This window comes from Aulonocara sp. 'chitande type north' Nkhata Bay, linkage group LG5 (assembly GCF_057382095.1).
Source record: "Aulonocara sp. 'chitande type north' Nkhata Bay isolate Kocher_YH1m ecotype deep benthic linkage group LG5, A_spYH_male_GT1.1, whole genome shotgun sequence".
NCBI lineage: Eukaryota > Metazoa > Chordata > Actinopteri > Cichliformes > Cichlidae > Aulonocara > Aulonocara sp. 'chitande type north' Nkhata Bay.
In genome coordinates this window covers 37,042,974-37,065,579 of record NC_141348.1, presented here as the reverse complement: position 1 = coordinate 37,065,579, position 22,606 = coordinate 37,042,974, and the positions used below count along the sequence as shown (strand labels likewise).

The following is a 22,606-nucleotide window of genomic DNA, read 5'->3' as shown; positions in this document are numbered from 1 at the left end:
AAAATCGAATTTAACCTTTTAGATACGTCACAAATATCATTAATATATAAATTAAAGAGTTTAGGTCCCAAAATAGAACCTTGAGGAACACCACATACAATCTTCAGTCTTTCAGAAGTATTGCCAAAATAATAAACATATTGCAACCTATTCTCTAAATAACTCATTAACCAATTCAATGCTACTCCTCTCACTCCATGGTTATACAATTTAGAAATCAAAATAGAATGTTGTATCGTATCAAAAGCTTTTTTTAAATCAACAAATACTCCCACTGTGTATTTATTATTATGTGTTGCAGATGAAATATCTTCAATAAAAGTCAACAACGCTAATGCCGTTGACCTATTTTTACGAAATCCAAATTGGTTTTCATGTATTAGTTGATATTTTTCAATAAAACTATCAAGTCTTTGTGCAAAGAGTTTTTCTAGCAATTTTGAAAACTGTGATAAAAGAGACACTGGCCTATAATTGTTAAAACTATGCTTATCTCCTGATTTATATAATGGTATTACTTTTGCCACTTTCATTCTGTCAGGGAATACTCCTGACTGTAGCGAAAGATTAAAAATATAACAAAGAGGAGTACTTATACAATCTATTGTCTTTTTAATTATGACCATGTCTATACCTTCACAATCAGTAGATTTTTTATTTTTACAATTTTTTACGATTGCTACTATTTCTTTTATGGTAGTATCGGCTAAGAATATGGAATTAACCATTCTATTATCACCTATCCAGGCTTCCTCATCTCCTGGATCATCATTTTTCCTGATTAAATTTGCTAAGGTAGGTCCAACATTTACAAAAAAAGAATTGAATTCGTTTGCTACTTCGGTCTTATCTTTAACAACTTGATTATTATTAATAAAATAATTAGGCCGAACTTTGGGTGTGTTCTTATTACCCAATACCTCTTTAAAAATATTCCAAATGCCCTTAATATTATTTTTGTTTTCCTGAAAAACTTTATTATAGTAATCTTTCTTAGCTTTCCTCAATATTAATACCAACTTATTTTTATATAGTTTATATTTCATTTCCGCATTTTTAGTTCTATATATTATATACTCCCTATATAAATTATTTTTCTTTTTACACGCATTTGCAAGACCCTTAGTTATCCAAGGTTTCATATTTATATTCTTTTTCTTATGCTTAAATGATATCAATGGACAATGTTTATCATACAAGGCCAAATATATATTTAGAAATACTCCGTATGCAATGTTGACCTCATTAACATAAACCTCCTTCCAGTCCGTTTCCATGAGATCTTGTCTAAACCTATTAATTGCTTCATCATTTCTTAACCTTCTATAACTCACAAAACTAGCTTCTTTCTTTCTTTTCATATTTAAATCGAAAATAAAAAAGACTGGTAGATGATCGCTTATATCATTTATGATGAGGCCACTTTCAATATTATTCTCCAAACTATTAATAAAAATATGATCAATTAGTGTTTCTGATTTATCCGTTATTCTACTCGGCTTTATAATTAAAGGATAAAATCCTTTACCATATAATAATTCAAAAAAATCTGACGAAGCCTTATCATTTGTCACTTTACAAAGATCAATATTATAATCACCACACAAACATACAGTCTTATTTCCCTTAACCTTACTCAATAAATTTTCTACTGCTTCTGTAAATAACTCAATCTGTGATCCCGGTTTCCTATATATACACGTTACAATTATATTACTTCTCTTTTCTATATCCAATTCTACTGTCACAGACTCCATTAAATCATCCATAACAACAGACATACATTCAACTTTTTTACATTTCAAATCACAATTAACGAAAAGTGCCACCCCTCCTGCCTTTGTCTTAATTCTATTCACAAAGTACAAATCGTATCCTTCAATACAAAAATTACAACCCTTATTCTCATCTAACCATGTTTCAGACAGAGCAATTATTTGAAACTTGCCTCTCAGACTATACAGAAAATCTTCAATCGAAGCAAAACTTCTATAAAGACTTCTGCAGTTAATATGAATTAAAGAAAATGTATTGGCTATATCAACCTTATCCCTGAATTGCTCCTCTGTAAAATAATCACATGTGACATTAATTGTATTAAGCACATTCCTTTCAGGGTCAATACCTACTTCAAAATCATATGATTTATAATCTGTGTCGTCAAACATAATGCATAAATTATTCTAGCGCTATCTATTACCTCATAAGAAAGAGAAGGAAACAAAAAAGAGAAAAGAAGGAGAAAAAAAAAAAAAAACTGAAAAAGGAAAGAAAAGATCCTAAGCAATCTCACATTCATTTATCAACATATTTTAAAGTCCGTTGATCTTGTTATCTTCCATATCCAATTTTACAATTTCCTTTTGTCCTTTTCCTCCCGAGGTAGCATTTGACCTTGCCAAAAATAAACTAGTTATGGCCATAATTGGTCGCAACCATTTGTCTATCTTAATCATATTATCACGTATAATTGTCCAATTCCTCAAGTTCCTTAATCGTTACAACCTTGGCTTCTTCTGGTGTTCCATTCAGTTTAATCATCACTTTGCAATTCCTGGTCCAGGTTGCTTGAATCTTTTTCTCCTTCCGTAAAATACGAGCTTGTCTTGCAATATCTGCATTTCTTTTTGTAAGATGTTCATTCAGATATACTCCACTTCCTTTCAAAAGGCTGGACCGTCTCAGCAATTCTACTTTGTGTTTTCGATTAACAAATCTCACTACAATTGCTGGAGGAGCATTTTTGTGCCTTCTAGGAAGAGTATAGCATGCAGATATATTGTTACTATGCAGGGGAAGATTTTTACTCGAAAAGAATTCCACAACCTGCCGTTCCAACGATTGTAGCTCCTCCATCGGGGGCACGTCCTCTCCTCGTTTTGCACCAGTCCCAGATTCGGTAACTCTCGCATATGTTCTGTGTTTAGTTTCCAGACCTGTAATGACCATTTCCTCGAGTCGAGCCTGCTGTTCTAGGTCGTCCACCTTCCTTTCCAAAAAATGGATTGTCTTATCTTTCTCCTTGACCAGATCTTTTAGTTCTTTGATTTGCTCCATCATCGACATTAATATTCCTTGTTGCTTATTTACTTTTTCAATTTCCGACGTTAACGAATTAAGTGAATGCTTAATCTCTTCCAGATCTTCTTCGACTTTCTTCATCTTTGCCATTTTGTCTCTCTTTGATGTCAATTATTAGTACCTTTGTTTGCCCAAACAAAATCTATAGCCAGAATTATTTGGAATTTTTTCTTATCACCAAACATTACGGCACCACCGCAAGGACGCCAATCCGGCTGTAATCACTCAGGATCTGACGAGTCCATCAGAGAGCTGCTGCGCCATCACCTGACAATCCACCTTATCGTGATGTTACTTAACAGCATACACTATGTTACTCTGTTTGTGTCGGGGGACCTGATCCTTGGGGTGGACCAGTTTTTGGCGCAGCGTGTTTTGGGGCTTAAAAGCCACAGAGACCCGGTGTTTAGAAAAAATGCGTCTCAACTGCTCCACTCTTTCAAGGATGAGGATGTACACATCTTGGACAGGGAGGAACGCTGGTTTGAGTGTGGAGTCAAGGAGGCCATTTATGTGAAAAGGGAAAGACCATCTCTAAATTGAGGAGGGGGCCTAAGGGTACATCTTTCGCCATCTTACAATGCTGTGATTGCAGCCATTCCCCAACTCTCTGTGAATGGTACTCATGGCCATTGATCAGTGGTTATTGATCAGTGGGTTTTGGTCAGTGGTTGTTGATCAATGGTCATGAGAATTTGCATAATTAAGATTAAGGAATTGACATCCCAGCCCATTGTTCCTTCAGTGGGCTGGTTTCAGGCATTATGCAAATGTTTATAAGATTCGGGAAACCTGCATTCAGCTGAGACTGAAGAAGTCACTTGGATGAGTGACGAAACGTTTCTCCCACAAAATGCTACGTCCAGATGAACAGAATCAACTTTTTGGAGAGACTATTTTAACATTGCACTCAGCAACAAACAAATCCTAACAAAAAAGTAACTTCAAGGGTCAAATTGCATTATATTTCTTCATGTCAATATACAGTGTTGTGGGACTCGAGTTTGAGACCCCTGATATAGCGCTTTGTTCTATAATAATATCTGCCTGTCATCCATGGCCAAAATACGTCTTTAGATAGTGGGGTGAAGCCAGAGTACGCAGAGGAAACCCATGCAGATAAAGTCTAAATGCAACATGAACAGATTTAAGACCATGAGCTTACCTCTTCCCCATCTTTGTACCAGACTCCCACACAGTCTTCACTGCTCACTTTACACTCCAGCTCTGCCGCTTCTCCAATAATGGCTTTGCAGTCAGAAAGCCCAGCATGAAAGTGAACTCCTGGGTCTGAAGATTTATCAAACATTAAGTTAGTAATTGCAAATACAGTTTCTTTTATTTCATTTTTGTAATTGTACATTTAGAATTTTAGTGATTTGAAGATTTCCATTCATGCATGCAGGAATGCAATTGTGGACATACTTACCTATTTTATTTTTTACTTATAAAAAATAAGTTTTTATGACAGAAATTTCAGATTTGTAGTAGCTGTTTAATCCAAGTTGGTAAATGATGCAATAAGAGTGGGTTTTTGGGGAAAAAAATTACTTGATGAAGATCTTTTTATTTTTTTTAAAATTTGTAGCTTGTCTCATATGGCATTGGTCTTCGTCAGCTCAAGCCAACTCTTGGCACAGCTCAGGAATGTCTTCACAGAGTCGTCCATTTGTATCTGTTCACTTAATTAGTCTTGGAAAAAAGAAAGATTTACTATTAAGATGTCCCACTTGGGATTGACCTTCTTGGTCAGTGAAGGAGTATGTCGTTTTTGCTGGCATAAATTCAGCATCAAGTGAAATATGGAAAAAAAAAAACACACCCATGAATCTGGTTTAGGACATAGTCATCCTCCAAGGTCAGTCCAAGTTGTCTTCCATCTTCCAGTTACGTAAGAGTGCAACTACACAAAGTATTTAAGTGACCAGTTAAAAAATAAATTACTCCAAAGCACTGATTCATCCTGAATTAACTTTTAAAATGAAAAGCAAGATTGTTAACACAGAAAGCACAGAAAGCACAGATGCATAAAAATCACATACACACACCACACCCAACCTTCAAATACATAAAAAGACACATGTAGACGCAAATAAACAAATTGTTGGCAGCTAATCCACCTGTAGGTCAAAAAAAAAAAATTAAAATTATATAAGTAATGGTGTTCTGTTACCTAAAAAATATGTGAAGTAGTTTTAACAATTCTGGGACAATTAAGCTAAAAAAGCATTAGTGTATCAAATTTAATTGATGTTTCCTAAATAAATGCATGTTCAAAGTTAAATCCACTTGTCCTGACCTGTAATCATTGTAGGAGGTAATTTATCCAATTAGACATTAAATCTGCTCTTCTTCTTAATGATCACACACTTCTATTAAGTCCCAAGCCACTGGAAACGTCATCAGCTCATCATATGACTTCACAGAGTCGTCCAGAAGTGAGATTGCTTCCCATGCAGCAGTTAATATAGCACCTGTAATCTTACCACAAAGTGTCTCGTCAAACAGTCAGCCTTGCTGTGCACTGCCTGAACGTTTGCCAGCTGCTGCTGGCTCATCATCATCTGCACCCTCACCATTTTCAGGAGATTCATCACTGCCTGCTGATGGTCCAGTGCCATTATCACCATTGGTATCTCTTGCTTCTCAGTTTTTTGCTTTTCAAGTTTAAGGAACATCACCATAAATACCATCAATCCAGTATTTCTCATTTGCTGTTGGTTAAGCCTTACAAATAACATTGATAAAGTCAGTAATAATAACAAATATTTACATAGATAATAAAAACAAACAGCAATCGGTACAACAGAGTGGTGGAAAAGGTGATCTCTAAGTTGAATAGTATTTCTTGGTATATGTGAAAAATAAATAGATGAAATAACCAAAAGCAGTAATACATGTGATAAAAGTGGTGATCCTTTTTAAATTTTCTAGTGCTTCAAAAAGTGGACAGTTCATGATTAGATATGTGAAGTTGTTTGGGTTTTAATAATCTTTCCTATTTGCCTACTAAATAGAAGACCTCAAATGATTCAAACATGACATTTATACAGCATAAAAACAAACATGAAAGCACAATACACATAAAACACAAATACAGATCACTTTCCATATATGTGAAAGCTTTAAAAGAGAGTTTAAAATGTAAAAAACATATATGCTAGTTTTCAAGACGAGACACAAAAACAAAGAAAAGCAGGCATAATATACAACAGTTTTTTTCTAATTTATTAACTAGAGGTTTTCATTGTTTCTGGACTGAAAACCATGTGATCCGTAAATACATGGTTGCACTACAGATGACTCATTAAATGACATTATATTTGAATGTTGGATTGTCAAGAAGCAGTAAACTTAACCCTTTAGCTTGTTTAACATCCCAGTGTTCTCTTACTTACTGAGTTCTGGAATTTGTTATCATTATTATTATTATTTTTAATCCACTTCGTGGGGCTTAATTTTGCAGTTGACATAGCAGAGTACTGAAAAACTTTGTAAGATATCAGCTACTGCTTACGCACCTGAATCTAAACTGAAGTATTTAGAATTCCCTACAGGTATAATGATAGCGATTTTCATTCCCAATGACTTATTTGTCAATAAACTACAGCATGCAACCTTTACATTGCTTACCAATAAAAGGTTCTTCAAATGCCACATTTACCTTTTTTCAGTGTTTTTCTTTTTCACAGGAAACCACAAGTCTCCTCATTGATTTGTGGTTTCCTCATCATTTATATTTCTAATTATTTTATAGCACTTTTATACAGAATAGACTGCTAGTAATATTAACACCGTAAATGAAAAGTTGTGTAATACAATACAAATTAAATAAATTGAAAGAGAATAAAAATGGTCAACTCTTTTTTTTATTATATAATTCTGTGTGTAGTGCAGTACAGTATTAACAACTTACCTATTACTGTATCTGGAACCAGAGGACCAGCTCTCACACGTTTTCTGCGTTTTCCTCCTTTACCTCCCCCCTCTCCTCCTACACCCCCTTCTCCTCCCTCTCCTCCTTCTCCTTCCTCTCCTCCTCCTTCTACACATCCTTCTTCTCCCCACTCCCCTTCAAATGAATCATATTCATCTTCTCCTTCACCGCCACCGACTCCTACTCCAGCTGCGCCTTGAGCTCCACCTTTTCCAATGGCTGCAGCTCCATGTCCACCTTCTTGTCCACCAGCACTGGCACCACCATCAACTCCATTGCCTGCACCCCCTGCACTTCCTGCACCAATACCACTGGTACCACCAGCACCTGCAACTGCAGCAGCACCACCAGGACCACCTGTCCCGCCAGCACCAGCTGCACCCCCGGCACCAACAGCACCACCAGCACCCCCGGCACCAACAGTTCCATCAGCACCACCAGCACCGGCAGCCCCACCAACACCAGCAGCACCCTCGGCACCAACAGTTCCATCAGCAGAGGCCGCGCCACTTCCAGCACCAGCTCCGTCTTTACCAGCTGCTGCCCTTTTAGCTCTTGCCGCAGCCTTAGCTTTAGCTTTGGCTTCAGCAGCTGCCTTTTTAGCTGCTTCTTCATCCTCTTGGGCTGCTGCTCCAGCGGCTTCTTTCTCGGCTTGGGCTTTCTTTGCAAGTTCCAGTTTTTCTTGCAATTCTTTCTGATATTTTTCTTGCTGCTCCTTTGCTATTTTCAACAGCTCCTCTTCGTTGCTACCTCCAGCCATGGTGGTTTTCCGAGCCACCTTTTTGCCCTTACTTGCAGGATCTTTGTCAGCTATGAAAAATATATCAGATATATTTGTAACTTGCAGCTGGTTTTGGAAAAATTTTGGAATATTCAATTTTTTAATGTGAATTTTGTGATTTTTTTTAAATTATATATATCTATATATATATACATGTGTGTGTGTGTGTGTGTGTGTGTACATAATTCTCACCTTCAACTATAAGCCAAGCGTTGCAAGATTTTATTCCTGCCACAGCAGCATAGATACCGGCATCCAAAGGCATGCAGTCCCGCACAATCAATTTGTGGATGAGCTTATCCTCAGATATAGTAATTTCATGTTTTTCACTATTTGACAGCAGAGCACTTTTGCCATACCATTTGATCTCGTTCATGGGTGCAGTTAGGACACATTGAAAGAGGGCGTCCCCTCGTTCTTCTGCCTTGACTTCTTGTATTTTGACAGCAAATTCGACTGGAGTTACTGAAAGGTTTTAAAAAGACACAAAAGAATCAGAGAAAAACGCAATCCATTATCTAAACTGCTTACCCTGTTCAAGAACTCTTTCATCAGAGCTGCCCGAACTTAATGAGTCACATTAATTTAAGCTATGAGTACATTTCAATCAAATGGAAAAACACGATTTATGGTTAACAATTGTATAAGTAACAATAAAAGAAGCTGAATAGACCTAAACCTTATCTAATCTTAATACCTGGATTAAAGACAGACCTTTAAAATCAGTGGAGAACACATTGACACCCTCAACATCCACTGAGTAGAGTCCAGCATCTTCTACTCCTAGTTTTTTGATTTTGAATATGTATTTTTTGCCAACTTGTTTCAAACTATGTTTCTGCTCATCAGCCTCATCTTTGGAAAATGGAACCATGACACCATCCTGCAGAATTTAAAGATGTATTAACATTTTGATAATACGTTTAAAAAGAAAGAAGCAAGACAAAACGTAATGAGCAGTTAATTTCTTACCTTGTACAGGTACAGTTTACTGCTAGGATCCTTGAGGTCCATATCCAACTCAATTGTTGCATAATCATCATCTGTGACCTCAATAGGCTTTAAACTGCTGATATGTGTGACAAACTATGGCAGAGATATATCAAAAATTATAAAAAATGGTCAAGCGACAGTATACAATACAGCAAATTTAAAGAAAACATTATAGGCCTCTCTGAATAAAAGCAGTTTTGTTGGAGAGGCTTTTGATTAAATAAAAGAATGCCAGAGTTCTGTACCTCTGCGACCTCCTCTTCTCGTTCTTTTTTCATTTCATTAAGTTTCTTTAGCATGCCACGGAAGTTTGTGATACCATACTCAGCACAGATACGCTCATAGTCTTTCTTGTCTGCACTGAGCAGAATTTCCCAGACCTTCTCCTCTGTCACCATTGGCTTCTGCTCACGTGTTCCATCTGGATTACTGTATTGACAAGCAGCATTAAGTTAGAATTCACAGCTGTAAAGAATACAAAAAGTAAGAATAGTTCACAAGCTATAAAAAAGCTCACCGTTTTTTTAGTGTCTTTCTGAAGTCAACTGTATCTGCGGAACCATAAAAAAACAAACTTAAAACACAAATTTGTCAGTCAATATAGAAATATCATAAATGTGGGAGGCTCTGACCAAAGGAGGCTCTAGAAACTAAACCACAGCATAGCTTCATAATGGCAAGCGTCTGGGGGCTGAGGTTAATATTTTCAGAAAAAGAGTCACTGATGTCTTAAGTGGCAGTGCATAGTGAAACTGTGCTGATGTGACAGACAGATTTTTCCAAATAATTCAAATCACTAAGTAAAATGTCAGCTTGCAATTAAAATTAATGGGCAAATTGTGTAGGAGAAAAAGTGAACCACTCTATCTAAATATTGGTAGATTTAAAGAAAGCCCATCAATATCCATTTAACTTATCTTGCCAAGTTCCCCAAATGTCTTCTGTAAAATCTAATAGATGTTTTCTGAATTACATTTATAGTTTGGTTGTAATGCAGTTTGCTTATTTTCTAGAAAATGTTTCAGAAGCGCAGTAATGCATAACTTGTCCTGGTCTGATAACAAACAATTCAATTCAGTTTTATTTATACAGTGCCAAATCACAACAACAGTTGCCTCAAGGCCCTTTATATAGTAAGGTACACCCTAAAACAGGGGTGGGCAACTCCAGACCTCGAGTGCCGGTGTCCTGCAGGTTTTAGATGTGTCCTTGATCCAACACAGCTGATTCAAATTGCTAAATTACCTCCTCTGTCTTGAAGTTCTCGAGAGGCCTGGTAATAAACTAATCATTTGATTCAGGTGTGTTAACCCAGGGTGAGATCTAAAACCTGCAGGACCCCTGCCCTACAATAATACATACAGAGAAAAACCCAACAATCATATGACCCTCTATTGCAGGGGTAGGCAACTCCAGGCCTCGAGTGCCGGTGTCCTGCAGGTTTTAGATCCCACCCTGGGTTAACACACCTGAATCAAATGATTAGTTCATTACCAGACCTCTGGAGAACTTCAAGAAATGCTGAGGAGTCATTTAGCCCTTTAAATCAGCTGTGATGGATCATGGACACATCTAAAACCTCCAGGACACCGGCACTCGAGGCCTGGAGTTGCCTACCGCTGCTCTATTGAGCAAGCACTTTGGCGACAGTGGGAAGAAAAAAAACTCCCTTTTAACAGGAAGAACCATTTAGTGAAGGAAACACTAAATGCTTCTAAGAAAACATTTCAAGGTCATACAACACCAAGTGTTTATGAGCTCTTACCTTCGACTTGTGCCTTTTGGAGTTCTTTGGTCTTGGAAAATCCAACTGTGAACAGTAAACATAGTTATTTATTTATTAGTTTTGTTTTTAATTCATCATAAAGATACCAGTTGCTCATGAAGATATGTAATTCAGCTTTAACACATCTGAAAGAGACAGTATTTCAGAGAATAAAAGTCTTACCTTCAATAACATTTAAAACAACAGTGCAAACAGCCCTTCCATATTCATTTGTTGCAAAACACTTGTAGGTGTCAGCATCTTCTGGAGAAACTTTAGGGAACTAATGAAGCACAGAGCTGATGTCATTTTTATTATGTTTGACTGCATATTAAGTGTTGTTATTTATTTCAGCTCACAATCACTTGTACCTTGAAAGTGCTATTGTGGAGCTTACCTCAATGGTGTGTTCGTTGGTTGCCTCATCATATTTTTGTAGGCACACAGAAGGATGAAAAAGTATTTCTCCATTTGCTCTACTCCATGTCACAGTAGGGGTTGGGGTTCCTACTATTATGGCTTTAAAGAACGCAAATTTACCTGTAATAGAAAAAGTTGAGGATTGTTTAGTATTGAAAAAATAACTTAGTAAATGGAAATGTTCCAGTTACAAATGTTCCAGATCATGTTAATACATTAAATTAAGAAATTCTAAAATGATTTCTGTTGCCACTGCCACTGAGTGTGCAGAAATGATAGGTTTGAGGCTTTTCCTAGTTTTCTTCATTTTTATGATATTTATTTCAACCCAATATTACAGGAGATGTTTGGCCATAATGCACAACACCATGTCTGGCAAAATCCAAACAAGGCATTTCAGCATAAACGCCTCATACAAACTGGCAAGCATGGTGGTGTAGGGATGATGATTTGGTCTTGTAGTTACTGACAGTGACATAGTGTAGTATGTCATGTGTTTTTATTCAACTAAAAAAAACAAAACCCTCCCAGTACATAAAACCGCAGTGGTCAATAGCATTCAGTAACCCAGATAAGAACACGCAATACCCCTTTTCTTCAAAACTGGATTAAGAGCTTCTCAAAAACCTGATCACAAACATGATCACATGCATCTAAAAAGTTTCACTGGAATTTATCTTTGTCATCTGTTTAATAGATACTTTTGTTAGTGACTTCAGTTTAATTACATCACCAGAACAATTAGGACTTCCCAGTATTTGTCAGTAATACTTGTGTAGGTTTAAGGTGTAGGTCAGTGTGCAGCACATTTTTTTGTATTGTATTGTGAAGCATTTGAGACATGACATGAGACTTACCCTCTTGAATAGTTAGAGCAATCGGTTTGCGGGTGAAATCTGGAGTTGTCATTCCCTCTGGAAGTTCCTCCATAAACTGTGTTATCATGACACCAGGCACTTTTGACTTCTTCCTGATGCCTAACCAAATCAAGGCATATTAGGCAATTAGGCAACCCTAATATTTCAAAGCAGACCAGATATATACAAATTTGTGTGATCCAGACTGAGGATAATAGATCACTTAAAATGTTAAAAAAGCAACTCTATAAGTCTAAAAAACAGTCATATTTTGATCAAAAAAATAACCAGCACATTTAAAGAAATTAAAAACCCAGACCAGAAAAAAAAAGAGGTCAGGGTCAATTGCAAACACAGTCACATTCTGACGTATGAATCAAGTATGTGTGAAGAGAATGCATATTCTGATGTTAAAATGCCACAATACACGCTCAAATTTCAACTGCTGCATGACAAAATGGCTAAGAAAAGCTACATTTTATAAGATTATCTACCCCTTTTTCTTTACAAACTGCAGGTGCTTATTCTAAGGGAAGGAATAATACTTTAACAGTCAGCTTATTTGGGAATGAAATATGTCAGCTATCAGCTAGGATAGTTTCATATTGCTGAAGGTTTGTTGAACTTGCTCCCGCAGTTTATCCAATTCCTAGTGCTGTTTAAGTAGGATAAAAGCCACTTACATAGAGAAAGGTGAACAATCATAAACCGTTAATTACAGTGAATGTATAACTGAGATATTTAATTAGGTTTTTTAAGTAACTTTGTGAAAGAAGACAGAGTTGCCTATAACAATTTAACAAACCTATGGGCATTTGAAGTAGTTGTAGTAGTAAGTGTGTAGTGTTTAGTGATATTAGCATGTGCCATATTTATGGGCTTGAGTCTCAGACAAATATTTGTGTGAGTCTCAAGCCCAGTAAGATCATAGTTGGTGCTATTATAACAATAAAGTCAGTCTTTTAGCATAAAATCAGCACTTTGGTCATGTGGAATAGGTTATGCTTGTGATTGTGATTAAGAGTTTTTTCTTCTCAGTCTATTTCAATTTAATGCATACATAATCTTAAAAAAACACATTTATAATTTACTAAAACACTTACAGCTTTAGTTGTATTATTCTCAGCACAGTTTATTTTAAATTTGTGAGTATGAGAAAAGATAAAACTGAACAAAAAGGTTGAGGTTAGCTCATGCATTCTGTATTTTAAAATATGTGTCAACAGAATCAGACCTGGATCTACATATATGTGCTGTACTATTAGAGTATTCATATGAACTAACCCTCAGCAATATCGAAGACTTCATCACTGATTGCTGTTCACAAGGATAAAGCTGGCCCAGGGATCCCTGGTCTTTAATTATTTTCACCTTGCGTGAAAGACCTGCAATAGGCAGAATATTAGCTACAAAATATTTATATTTTTATTAAAGATTGTGAGAGCAGAATGCCCCACCCAGCATTTTGCAGTCTGAAGCACACTGTTAAATTAGTTAGTTAAATTAAATAAGTTAAATTGCTTGCAGCAGGGGTTACTGAATAGTATATATGGTTTGTATGCTGCACGGTGATGATAACGTTACACTGGTGTTGCTGCTGTTAGCAAGCTGGATGTTCACACTGTGGAATTTTTAGGATGATGCAACAATAAAAACAACATGTGTGCATGAAAATGTTGATCAGCTTTTCAAAATAAGACAGTGATTAGAATGACATGAAAGCCAAGCATTGATATCATAGGTCAATTTGCAGATAACATTTAAAAATAATTAGCATAAATGTGGTACGAAAAGGTTTAATTCAGTTCTGTCATTCTGAAGTAGATTGAACAAGACGTATGTTCTTGATTAAAAACAGGGTCTTTCGTAAGTCGAAAATTTTCGTAAGTCGAAGCCCCCATCGCACCTTTTGAGTGAAAGATAGGCTATAGGCTAATTGCTAACTGCAACGACGGAAGCGCAAGTACGAAAGCCAAGGGGGTTGTCACATGATTGGGAAGGCATTGTGGGCATTGTAGGCATTGTGGGCTCAGCCAATCAGAGCCAGCGGATTTTGTTACGCGGGCATTTTGCCGTAACACGGGCAGAAATATTGCCGTTAAGTTCCTTCGTAACTTGAATTTTTCGTTAAATGGGGTATTCGTAAGTCAGGGTTCCACTGTATATTATATCTGAGTTGTCTTACATCTACTTTTCTCAACATCACATCCCTGATATCTTGTTTTTTTTTACTTAAATGATTGCCTTCATTGAAAATTTGCACTACCGTCGCAGTGGAAATGTCCCTGTTTTGTTTGAATTGTCTACCAAACACAGATGCGACAGAATAAATTTTCCTTTTGTGTGTTTTTTGCATCTTCATCACTTACAATGAACCTCTTTTTGGAATGAATTAGTAATAATGATAATAACTGTACCATCTGTTGTTAGAGTCTTTGTCCCTCAGTGTTTGCTTAAAAGCTGGAAAACAAACTCATAAAAGAGATTCCACTTCATTTTTTTTTTTAAACAAAATCTACTTTTAAAACTTAAGTAGTTATACCGTGCACCCTTACACCCTGCAAATGAATGCAGGAGGATAATGCATTTATCTCGTTAATGTCGTTCTCCTTTTACCTTGTTTCTTTTTTTCTCTTTTTTTAAATGAATATTTTTCCCTTTTTGTGTTTTTGTGTCTCATAAGGCTCTTGTTATTTGAATGATGTTTCATACACTTGGCTTTCCTCAGCAAACAACTGTACAAAAGAATGAATGATATGAATGAATAATGAGTCTATTCAGGTAGACTGTCAAAACCTGCTCACTCTCCAGTTTGTTCTTATTTTTGTCAGATGTTTGTGTTCTCAACAGTACAGTTTCAACCTTTTCGTCAGATTAGACTGACAGGACTGAATAATGTATTTTCTTTTTCATTTGTAGATAAGTAGTGCTGAACTGTTTTTATTTGATACTGTCCTACTGTAGTTAAACTCTATAGTGCGTTTTTTGTTTGTTTATTTTTTTAAAACCTCAACTAAAAAAAACCCTGGAAAATGCTCTCTAATCCTCCAAATTATTTGTTAATTTATTGTTAAATCCCCCTGTGTCTCACAGGAAAATGGCTTTGCATACGTTTTATCTTGTGAAAAAGCTCTGATGAAAAAACATTTTGGTTTATTTTTGTTTAATTTGCAGTGTAGAGATGTTTAAAGATGTTTAACTACACATTTAATCTCTTAGATATCTTAAAATAAGATCAAGAAGTGCAATTTCAATAGCACATCTCAGTGTTTCTTTTTACTGAAAACTATTTTGAAATGTAATTGTTTATTTATTACTTAACTACTTTGGTGTAGCATGACTGGCTGTGGGGGAGGTCTTTATCATCAGGAAAAGCTGTAAAACCTATAAAAAATACAGTTAAAGGCCCACAAATGTTGGCCTGCTTCATATTTTCTAAAGCTGTCCAGCGGGCCGATTTGACAGGCCGATTCTCACACCTGTGATCTGAAGATTGAGTCATTAATGTCTGGTTTCACATGCAAAATAAGTACAAATAAATATGTGCAACTTTAAACGCAACTATGAGAAAGGATTTGTTGTGCTATTATTGGATTAATTAAGATGTCATACTAGAGGTTATAGGAAGATTGAGTGAGGATGATTGTAGTACAACTGAGTACACTTTGAAATTTGGATTTAATTTAGTGTAAAATTGGTGTTGTTACTAGGGTTGCATTTAAACTATATTACATGACATCACCACGACATCACTAAATACTGCAGCAGAATAAGTGACTCATTGTGCTTATCGATGTAAAACTTGTTAGCTGTTTTGGTACTGCAAAGTTTCTTAAGAGTCAGGGTCAGAGTTGGTCAGGTCTGCTGAGTAGAACAGGCCACTAAACGCCATTGCACTAGTCACAGTGTATAAATTGTGAGATTTGCGGTAGAATATGAGTTTTATTTTTATTTATTTATTTTATACCTTAGACTGAGTAATGAAATAATACATTAAAGGCCCAAAAGTCCCAGGCCACTTACATATTTACACCTATTGGAGCTACTTGGCTATAGGAAACCATGCCGTCAGTCTCCTGTTGCACAGTTTTTGTGCTGAAGTTAACACCAGAGGAGGTTTGTAAATCTGCATCTTTACATGGTCTATAGCAGAGCTGAAGAAATTTCATGAACTCTTTTGTTACAGTGTTGTGCCATACAGTATTACAGTAGGTCTTTGTCTTCCACTCATTGTAAAGGTGGACTGCAGGTGCGTGATTTTATATTCCTCTAGCAATGGGATTAAAACTCTTAAATTCAAAGATAGATTAAAGGTTGTTACCCAGTGCTTTTGTCTGTCGTGTATAAGACATTAAATGATACTGAGAACTGTCATTTTAGCTGGTTACCTTGACATTTCACAGTTGAGCAGGAATACAAAGGTCAAAATATTTAAGAGGGTACAGAATGGTCCAAATTAGAGGAAAGTACTCAGATATAATTTACTGGTAATCTTTCTACTTATACCAAATGCACGCCATTTGCAGTTTAAAAGTAATTACAATGTAATTATATTAAAGCTTGATGAAATTTGCACTTTTTAAGGGTCCTTAGAAAGTGCAAAAATCTATCTAATGTGACAGGTGCCAAGTTGCATTAGATAGATTTTAGGAGACATTATGCCATTCCTGTAGAGCAAGTTCACTTATTTAGACTGAACTGTGCCAGCATATTGTACAAGGTTACTTTGCATTTGAATACATCTTTAAAAGTGGCATTTTTTTTTCTTGAAATTACAAGCTACAGTCAACAGATGGCAATCAACCGCAGTGCCCTCTAGCAACAGCCTGCAGACACTATTCATATGAGGGGTTTGAAAATGTCACAATGAAATGCATCTGTTGTGACACTGAAAGTCATATCATCCATTCTGGATGACACCTTTCAATGAATGATGAAGATCATATCATACATGCAACTCACCCATCATGGAATCATGCATTTACAAAGATGAATCGTTCAGGTAATTCGATTTTTTCTGTTTTGTTTTTTGTCTTTCGCTCGCATACCTTTGTCGTCTGGGTGAACTCCCTCAGAACCTTTTTTTCAGAACCGCCAACTTAACACGTAATGTGAAAGTGGGAGAGGGAACAGGACAGGTAAATATTAATCCTGACAAAAGCACCATGTTGGGTTGGAACTTCGACAGGATTATAACATATAATAGACATAAAACACCACAATATACAGTATATTCCCAGGAATCAAAAGCACAAACAGACAGACTTGAGCAGACCCAAATATTTAGAGACACATTGCACATCAAATCATTAGTCACAGACAAAAAATAAGACAGAGGTTAGCAATGTGTTGTTACAGCAAGCATGTAAATGCTGTACTGTACAACTGATGATTAGACATAGCTTCACACTTTCTTACGCATTTTCTCATGGTAGACATCTCAGGATGTTTCCTGTGCAGTGCTTGAGAGAAATTATGTATAAATAGAAAAGCAATTTGTGGAAAGATGATTTCAAATAAGCCTTCATTTTGTCTTCTATCAAACAGAGACACAATTTCATTTTCAGCTCCCTCTTTATTTGTGGCAGCTTCAAGTGTGTGTTGAATTAATCTTCGATGATCTTGCTTTGATCTTCCATGTCCCCAACGGTTGCATTGCCAGCATTGCTTCTCAGATGAATCCTGAGTATTCTTTGTCTTTGGTCATGAAGAAATCTTTTTTAAACATGATGAGAGCTTGTTTGCATCTTCTCTTGTGTTGTCAGTGATGCCGCTGATCATTTCTTTGATCGACATCTTCATTCGAGTGGAGAAGCTAGTGACTGAAAAATGACTTCTCTTCTTAGACAGAAAAAAAGAAGAAAAATAGCATCTGTTTTCTCATTGCCACACAAAATCTCGATATCTTGCAGGGATCTTGTATCGACTGCTTCCACTGAAGAAAATAGGCAGCTGTATTGTTTATCTTCTTTTTAAGTTGTTGGTGATGGCCTTCATATTACACATTTTATTGTAATTTTATTCTTTAAGTACCATTTGGCATGTCATTTTTACCTGTTGCTTTCTTGTCTTAATTATTCTTGAATGCAGTGTCACACAGCTCTTTAGTTTTAATAAAGTTTAGTTGTTTGCTGTCTGTGAGGAGGATCCTGTTCTTGTGTGTCACTGCAATAATAGAACGTACAGGGTGACAAGGTTGCAATACTAACCGTTGACTGGCTTCTTTACTTACCCGCCTGCCCAGTGGCAGTCTGATCGGTCACCTTTGACTTCTTCGACATCTTGGTTTTCTCTTGAGCTCTGCTGATTCAGAAGGCTCTGCACTAAAAGACAGAATAGGAAATCTAAAATCTACTGTACAAGTGTGGCTCAAATCAAATCCCTGATATAAGACATTTGTGTCAGAGTTTGAGGTGTTAGTCTTTTAATTTTGGGATTGTTTTCTTTTTGAAAATTTAAGCAGACGCCATTTAAAAGTTTTAATAGAGTAATGTAGTGCTTTTGAAGCAGACTGCTCTAATTACTTTTCCAGTGGCACAAAGTGATCATCAGCACCCGTTCAGCCAACGTCATTTACAGTGAATGTCAGACTTAACATGGGATTATTCTGTGTCTCAGGATTCCTTTGCATACATTTGTTAATTAACCGAGGTGCTCAATGAAACCTCATATAAACATGGAGAAGATTTGGAATTAGATTGATAATGCTGCACACTGTACAGCAATAATTATATGATCACCCAGTTAATGACAATAACTTACATGCCAGTGTAAAATTTATAATTTTACAGACATTATACTGCAAACATTTTTAAACATTTTACTGTTTTTAGAAGAGTTCTGGGATCTTCTGTACAATTCTGGACGAAGTCGGTGACAAGGATCAAATGAAATTCAAAGGAAATTCTTTATATTTAATTGCTTAGGATATATGCTTATGACTGTGTAATGCCGCAAAATGATTTGAGGATAATTAATTTGGTGTGTGTGTGTGAAAATATACATCAAAGTTTTCCATAGTACTACATTTAGTGAGATTTCTTGAGCAACAAGGGTTTCACTGGCTCAGAGTCACACCACCGTGGTCAATACATCACCTTTTTTTTTAGCTCCGTAAGTGTTTGAAAGCTGAAGAGATGAAGCTATAAAGGAAAATTGTTTTTCCATCTTGACTGAAACATTGTTTCAGATGCTCAAAAGTTAAAAGTTTATTTGTTGTTTTGGGGTTGGTTTTTTTTTAGAACATCAGGTGCAACACAACACTTTACAAATTAGCATTCGTCACAGTTCTAAAAGGTCATGCATATGGATTTATGCCATTACTATTTTTTGTTCTTGTAAAATTTGAACCAAAGAGTCATGTTAAGACGTCTTAACTTCCTCATTGGACAGAGATTCACAGTGGGTGTGGTTACTTATGGGTAAATAATATTATTGTCATTACTTTGTAGCTCAACATGGATTTTTAGAAGATAACGTTGATGTGAAGAGGTAAGTCTTGTTCACATATATATGTATATATATATATACATATATGTGTGTGTGTGTGTGTGTGTGTGTGTGTGTGTGTGTGTATATGTTACCCTTGGTTCAGGATGTGTTTGAACAGTTTTTAGTGTTTAAAACATGGTTTAGTTCCTGTGTCACACTCTACTAATGAAGAAACAGACATAACCAAAATGCTCATGACTTTGAAATGTTGCTCATGTAATTCTTAAATTTATGCTTGCTTTGTTATCCTGCTTGTTCAATGTTGGTCTTACAGAAATTCAGGCATTCAGAAAGCATGTGTGCTTGAACCTATATGAACTCCTCTAATCATTTGAAGGTTGTTAGGCTGGGTGAATTGAAAGCTGGTGTGTGGTGGATATGGGTGATCTATTGAGATGATCTTTTGAGAGACTGACTGATTTGGATGTCAAATAATCTCCACATTAACATTTCCACAAATAACTGTTTTATTTATAGTTGTGCACATGCTCTAGCATATGTTAAAAAGGTTCTGGGCTCCAGCAGTGATCTTGGCACTTGGTCTGTCTTGAGAATGAACAACACATATGGTAAAGGGAAAACAGCACGAAAAAGGAGACATCTTGCAAAAGGCAACGCTCTCATCTTCTCTTCCACTTAATAGTTGTTGCTGTGCTAGCTCTTATCATTTACTGTTTTGCTGCGGCTTGCATCTGTTTTTTTTTTTATTTTGACTTGTGGGGGAGGGGATATTCTAGACATTTTTTTTATTATCAATGCATTCCAGAATAAATCTGTCTTAGTCACTGTCCCAGAGATTGACGGATTTGTGCTGCAGGCTGCATTTCATTAAATGTTGTTACTTAAAAAAAATAAACAAAAGAAAAAAAAACATGCTTCAAAAAATCATTACATATAACCAGTATGTAGGCAGGCTGGCTGTCACTGCAGGCAAGATAACAAGCCGCCACTGCTGAAATTGGAGATGGACTATCTGAAATGCTGGGCCACTGCTACAGAAAAGTATTGGTTGTTGTTGCCTCATGTTTTCCTGTATACTTCACTACTGTACTTATTCATTATTATGTTCTTCATTTTAATTAAAAGTGGTAAAAATAGCACTGATATATTTATGATGATTGTTTTTTTATTATGTAATGACATCTATGTATTTCTTTTGCTTACAATACTGAAATGATCTCTTTCTATGTTACCAACATGAAATGGAGTCTCAAACATATAGAAATTTGTAAAGAAGACTCTTGAGAAATTTGAGAAACAGCAGACAACTAGACTGCACCCAATACGTAGGAGCGCATGTGACACCTACTGCAGATGACTGCACCGCTGACTACATATTCTGGAAATGGCATCTGGTAGCTTCTCAAATGTCCCTCACTGCACTTTTCTACACATCACTGACTGCAGCTGAGTGCACAAGATGCACAGCTGAAGTCACTTTCTAACACAAAACTGAGTCTGATGACATGTCTTTTAGTGTCCAAGTGTTAGTGGTACTATTTGAGCCTCCCAGTGGATTTGTTTATATGTTCGGTATTCAAAACATGTAAGAAATACTTAGCCTACATGTAATATGTATGTTGTAATGAGTCTGCTGGTCTTTGTCTATTTAAGCTACTAACTACACTGAATACAGCATTTTGCTTTGTTTTTTCAATCTTTAAATGCAAGAGAGATGCACCGTATGTGCTCAGTGTTAGGAGGATTTGTACATTGTGAACTGTAGCCCTGTGAATTCATTTAATGTAAAAAGAAATCCAGTTCTCTGCCAAAATACAACCCACTCCCTCTATGCAGCTTCTTGAATCTTAGGTCACATATTGATTTGATACCTCCTTCTAAACTTAGTCATCACCCAACAACCTCACAGCTCTGACCATACTGCTATGATGAGCTTCCCAGATTTAAAGCTATGAAATTCAAACTGAGAAGCCTACATGCCTTGCTTAAGTGATTTCATGCAGCAACATCAATTCTGTCCTCTTTGTAATTAAATCATGTCCTGTAAGTTTTAATGTATGTCTGAACTATTAATATGATAGCAAACCCTGCATGCACTGTAATTTTAGAAACTGAAATCAGATACCACATTCGTGACTTACAAGCACTTTTAAGCTTCAAGCTCAGTCTTTGGATAGGAAAATAGAAACATCTCTTCATGTCTCATGCATTTACACATTAGCTTTTCTATTGCAATGTTAAGCACCTGTTTACAAAGTACTGACATCTTTCTGATATAAACAGTGATGGTAGACATTGTATTCATGCAGATTGCGCTCCCAGCTGCAGACTTACAGAGGATAGGCTTTTGCAATTCATTTCTACATTTACTTATCCAGCCTTCATTTTGAGGGCCACCTACCTGCTCTCAGTCCTCTTAGCACTCTTCCCTTTCAGACAGCAGTCTGGTCACACTGTGCCTTCTCCTAATTTTTTCAGTGTAATAGATCCTTCCAGCAGTGTGCAAGTCTGAGCTCAATGCTCCTCTACTGCCCAGACCCAGTGACTGCCAAAAGCTGTTTAGGCTTTTTTGTATTAGTCGTGACCCCAAAGACATTGGAGGTTGAGTGGGTGGTGAAGTAGGGAGGTAATGTGAAGGGGTGGGGGGGTGGCAGCAGGTTGAACACCTATTAAAGAATTTTTTTTCGTTAATCCAGTTTCTGAAGCCTGAATCTTTCCCTCTCTTTCTGTCTCTTTCTAAAATGTGTGTTTAGACAACCAGCATATAAAATGATGGACAAAAAATTAATCACCATACTATTCAACACAATTTAATTATAAACTAAACCCAAATATCACCTGGAAAGGGAAGTTGCAAAACATTAAACAAAACTACACGTTTTCAGTGCAGAGATGATGTCCTGTCATCCAGTGCATTATAACTTCATAACCTAACTCTGGCATTCATCAGAAGCAATCCATTCTTGACTGCTGGGACATAATAATTATCACCCTGTCAACTTTTATTAACAAAATAGGGAGTAGCTAAATGGCTAATATTGATGTGGCAACTGGAGTAGAAATATGTATTCATGATCATCTTAAATGGGTAAAGTATGATATCCAGAGAGGGTTGTTTTCAAAATCTTCATAGCAGATTGGCACATTAGAGTTGATAAGCATCATCATGTAATATCTAACAACAGGTTTTCCATTAATGTGTTGTTGTTGTTTATCTTTCCTATTTAGGCCAAGTTTAAAGGCTGCAGCTATAAATGCTTTTGTATCATGTCTTTTTAATACACACTAGGATATTGCAGACTGAATGTCATGTTTAGAGT

General features: G+C 36.3%; 1 protein-coding gene across 2 annotated transcripts in view; it reads right to left on the bottom strand.

The window, feature by feature from the left end:
* Positions 1-21,852, bottom strand: part of LOC147331192 (immunoglobulin-like and fibronectin type III domain-containing protein 1) — a 30,443-nt gene extending 8,591 nt beyond the window's left edge. The window contains exons 1-13 of one of the 2 annotated variants that reach the window (XM_086293327.1): positions 21,688-21,852; positions 18,067-18,157; positions 11,835-11,954; positions 10,955-11,097; positions 10,741-10,840; positions 10,558-10,602; positions 9,310-9,343; positions 9,038-9,221; positions 8,772-8,885; positions 8,514-8,682; positions 7,992-8,264; positions 6,998-7,828; positions 4,247-4,371 (exon numbers count right to left, since the gene is read on the bottom strand). In XM_086293327.1, the coding sequence (XP_086149453.1) occupies positions 4,247-4,371; positions 6,998-7,828; positions 7,992-8,264; positions 8,514-8,682; positions 8,772-8,885; positions 9,038-9,221; positions 9,310-9,343; positions 10,558-10,602; positions 10,741-10,840; positions 10,955-11,097; positions 11,835-11,954; positions 18,067-18,115 (2,187 nt within the window). In that variant the 5' untranslated portion in view covers positions 18,116-18,157; positions 21,688-21,852. The other variant, XM_086293328.1, reaches the window with a different exon arrangement.
* Positions 21,853-22,606: the final 754 nt, after the last annotated feature.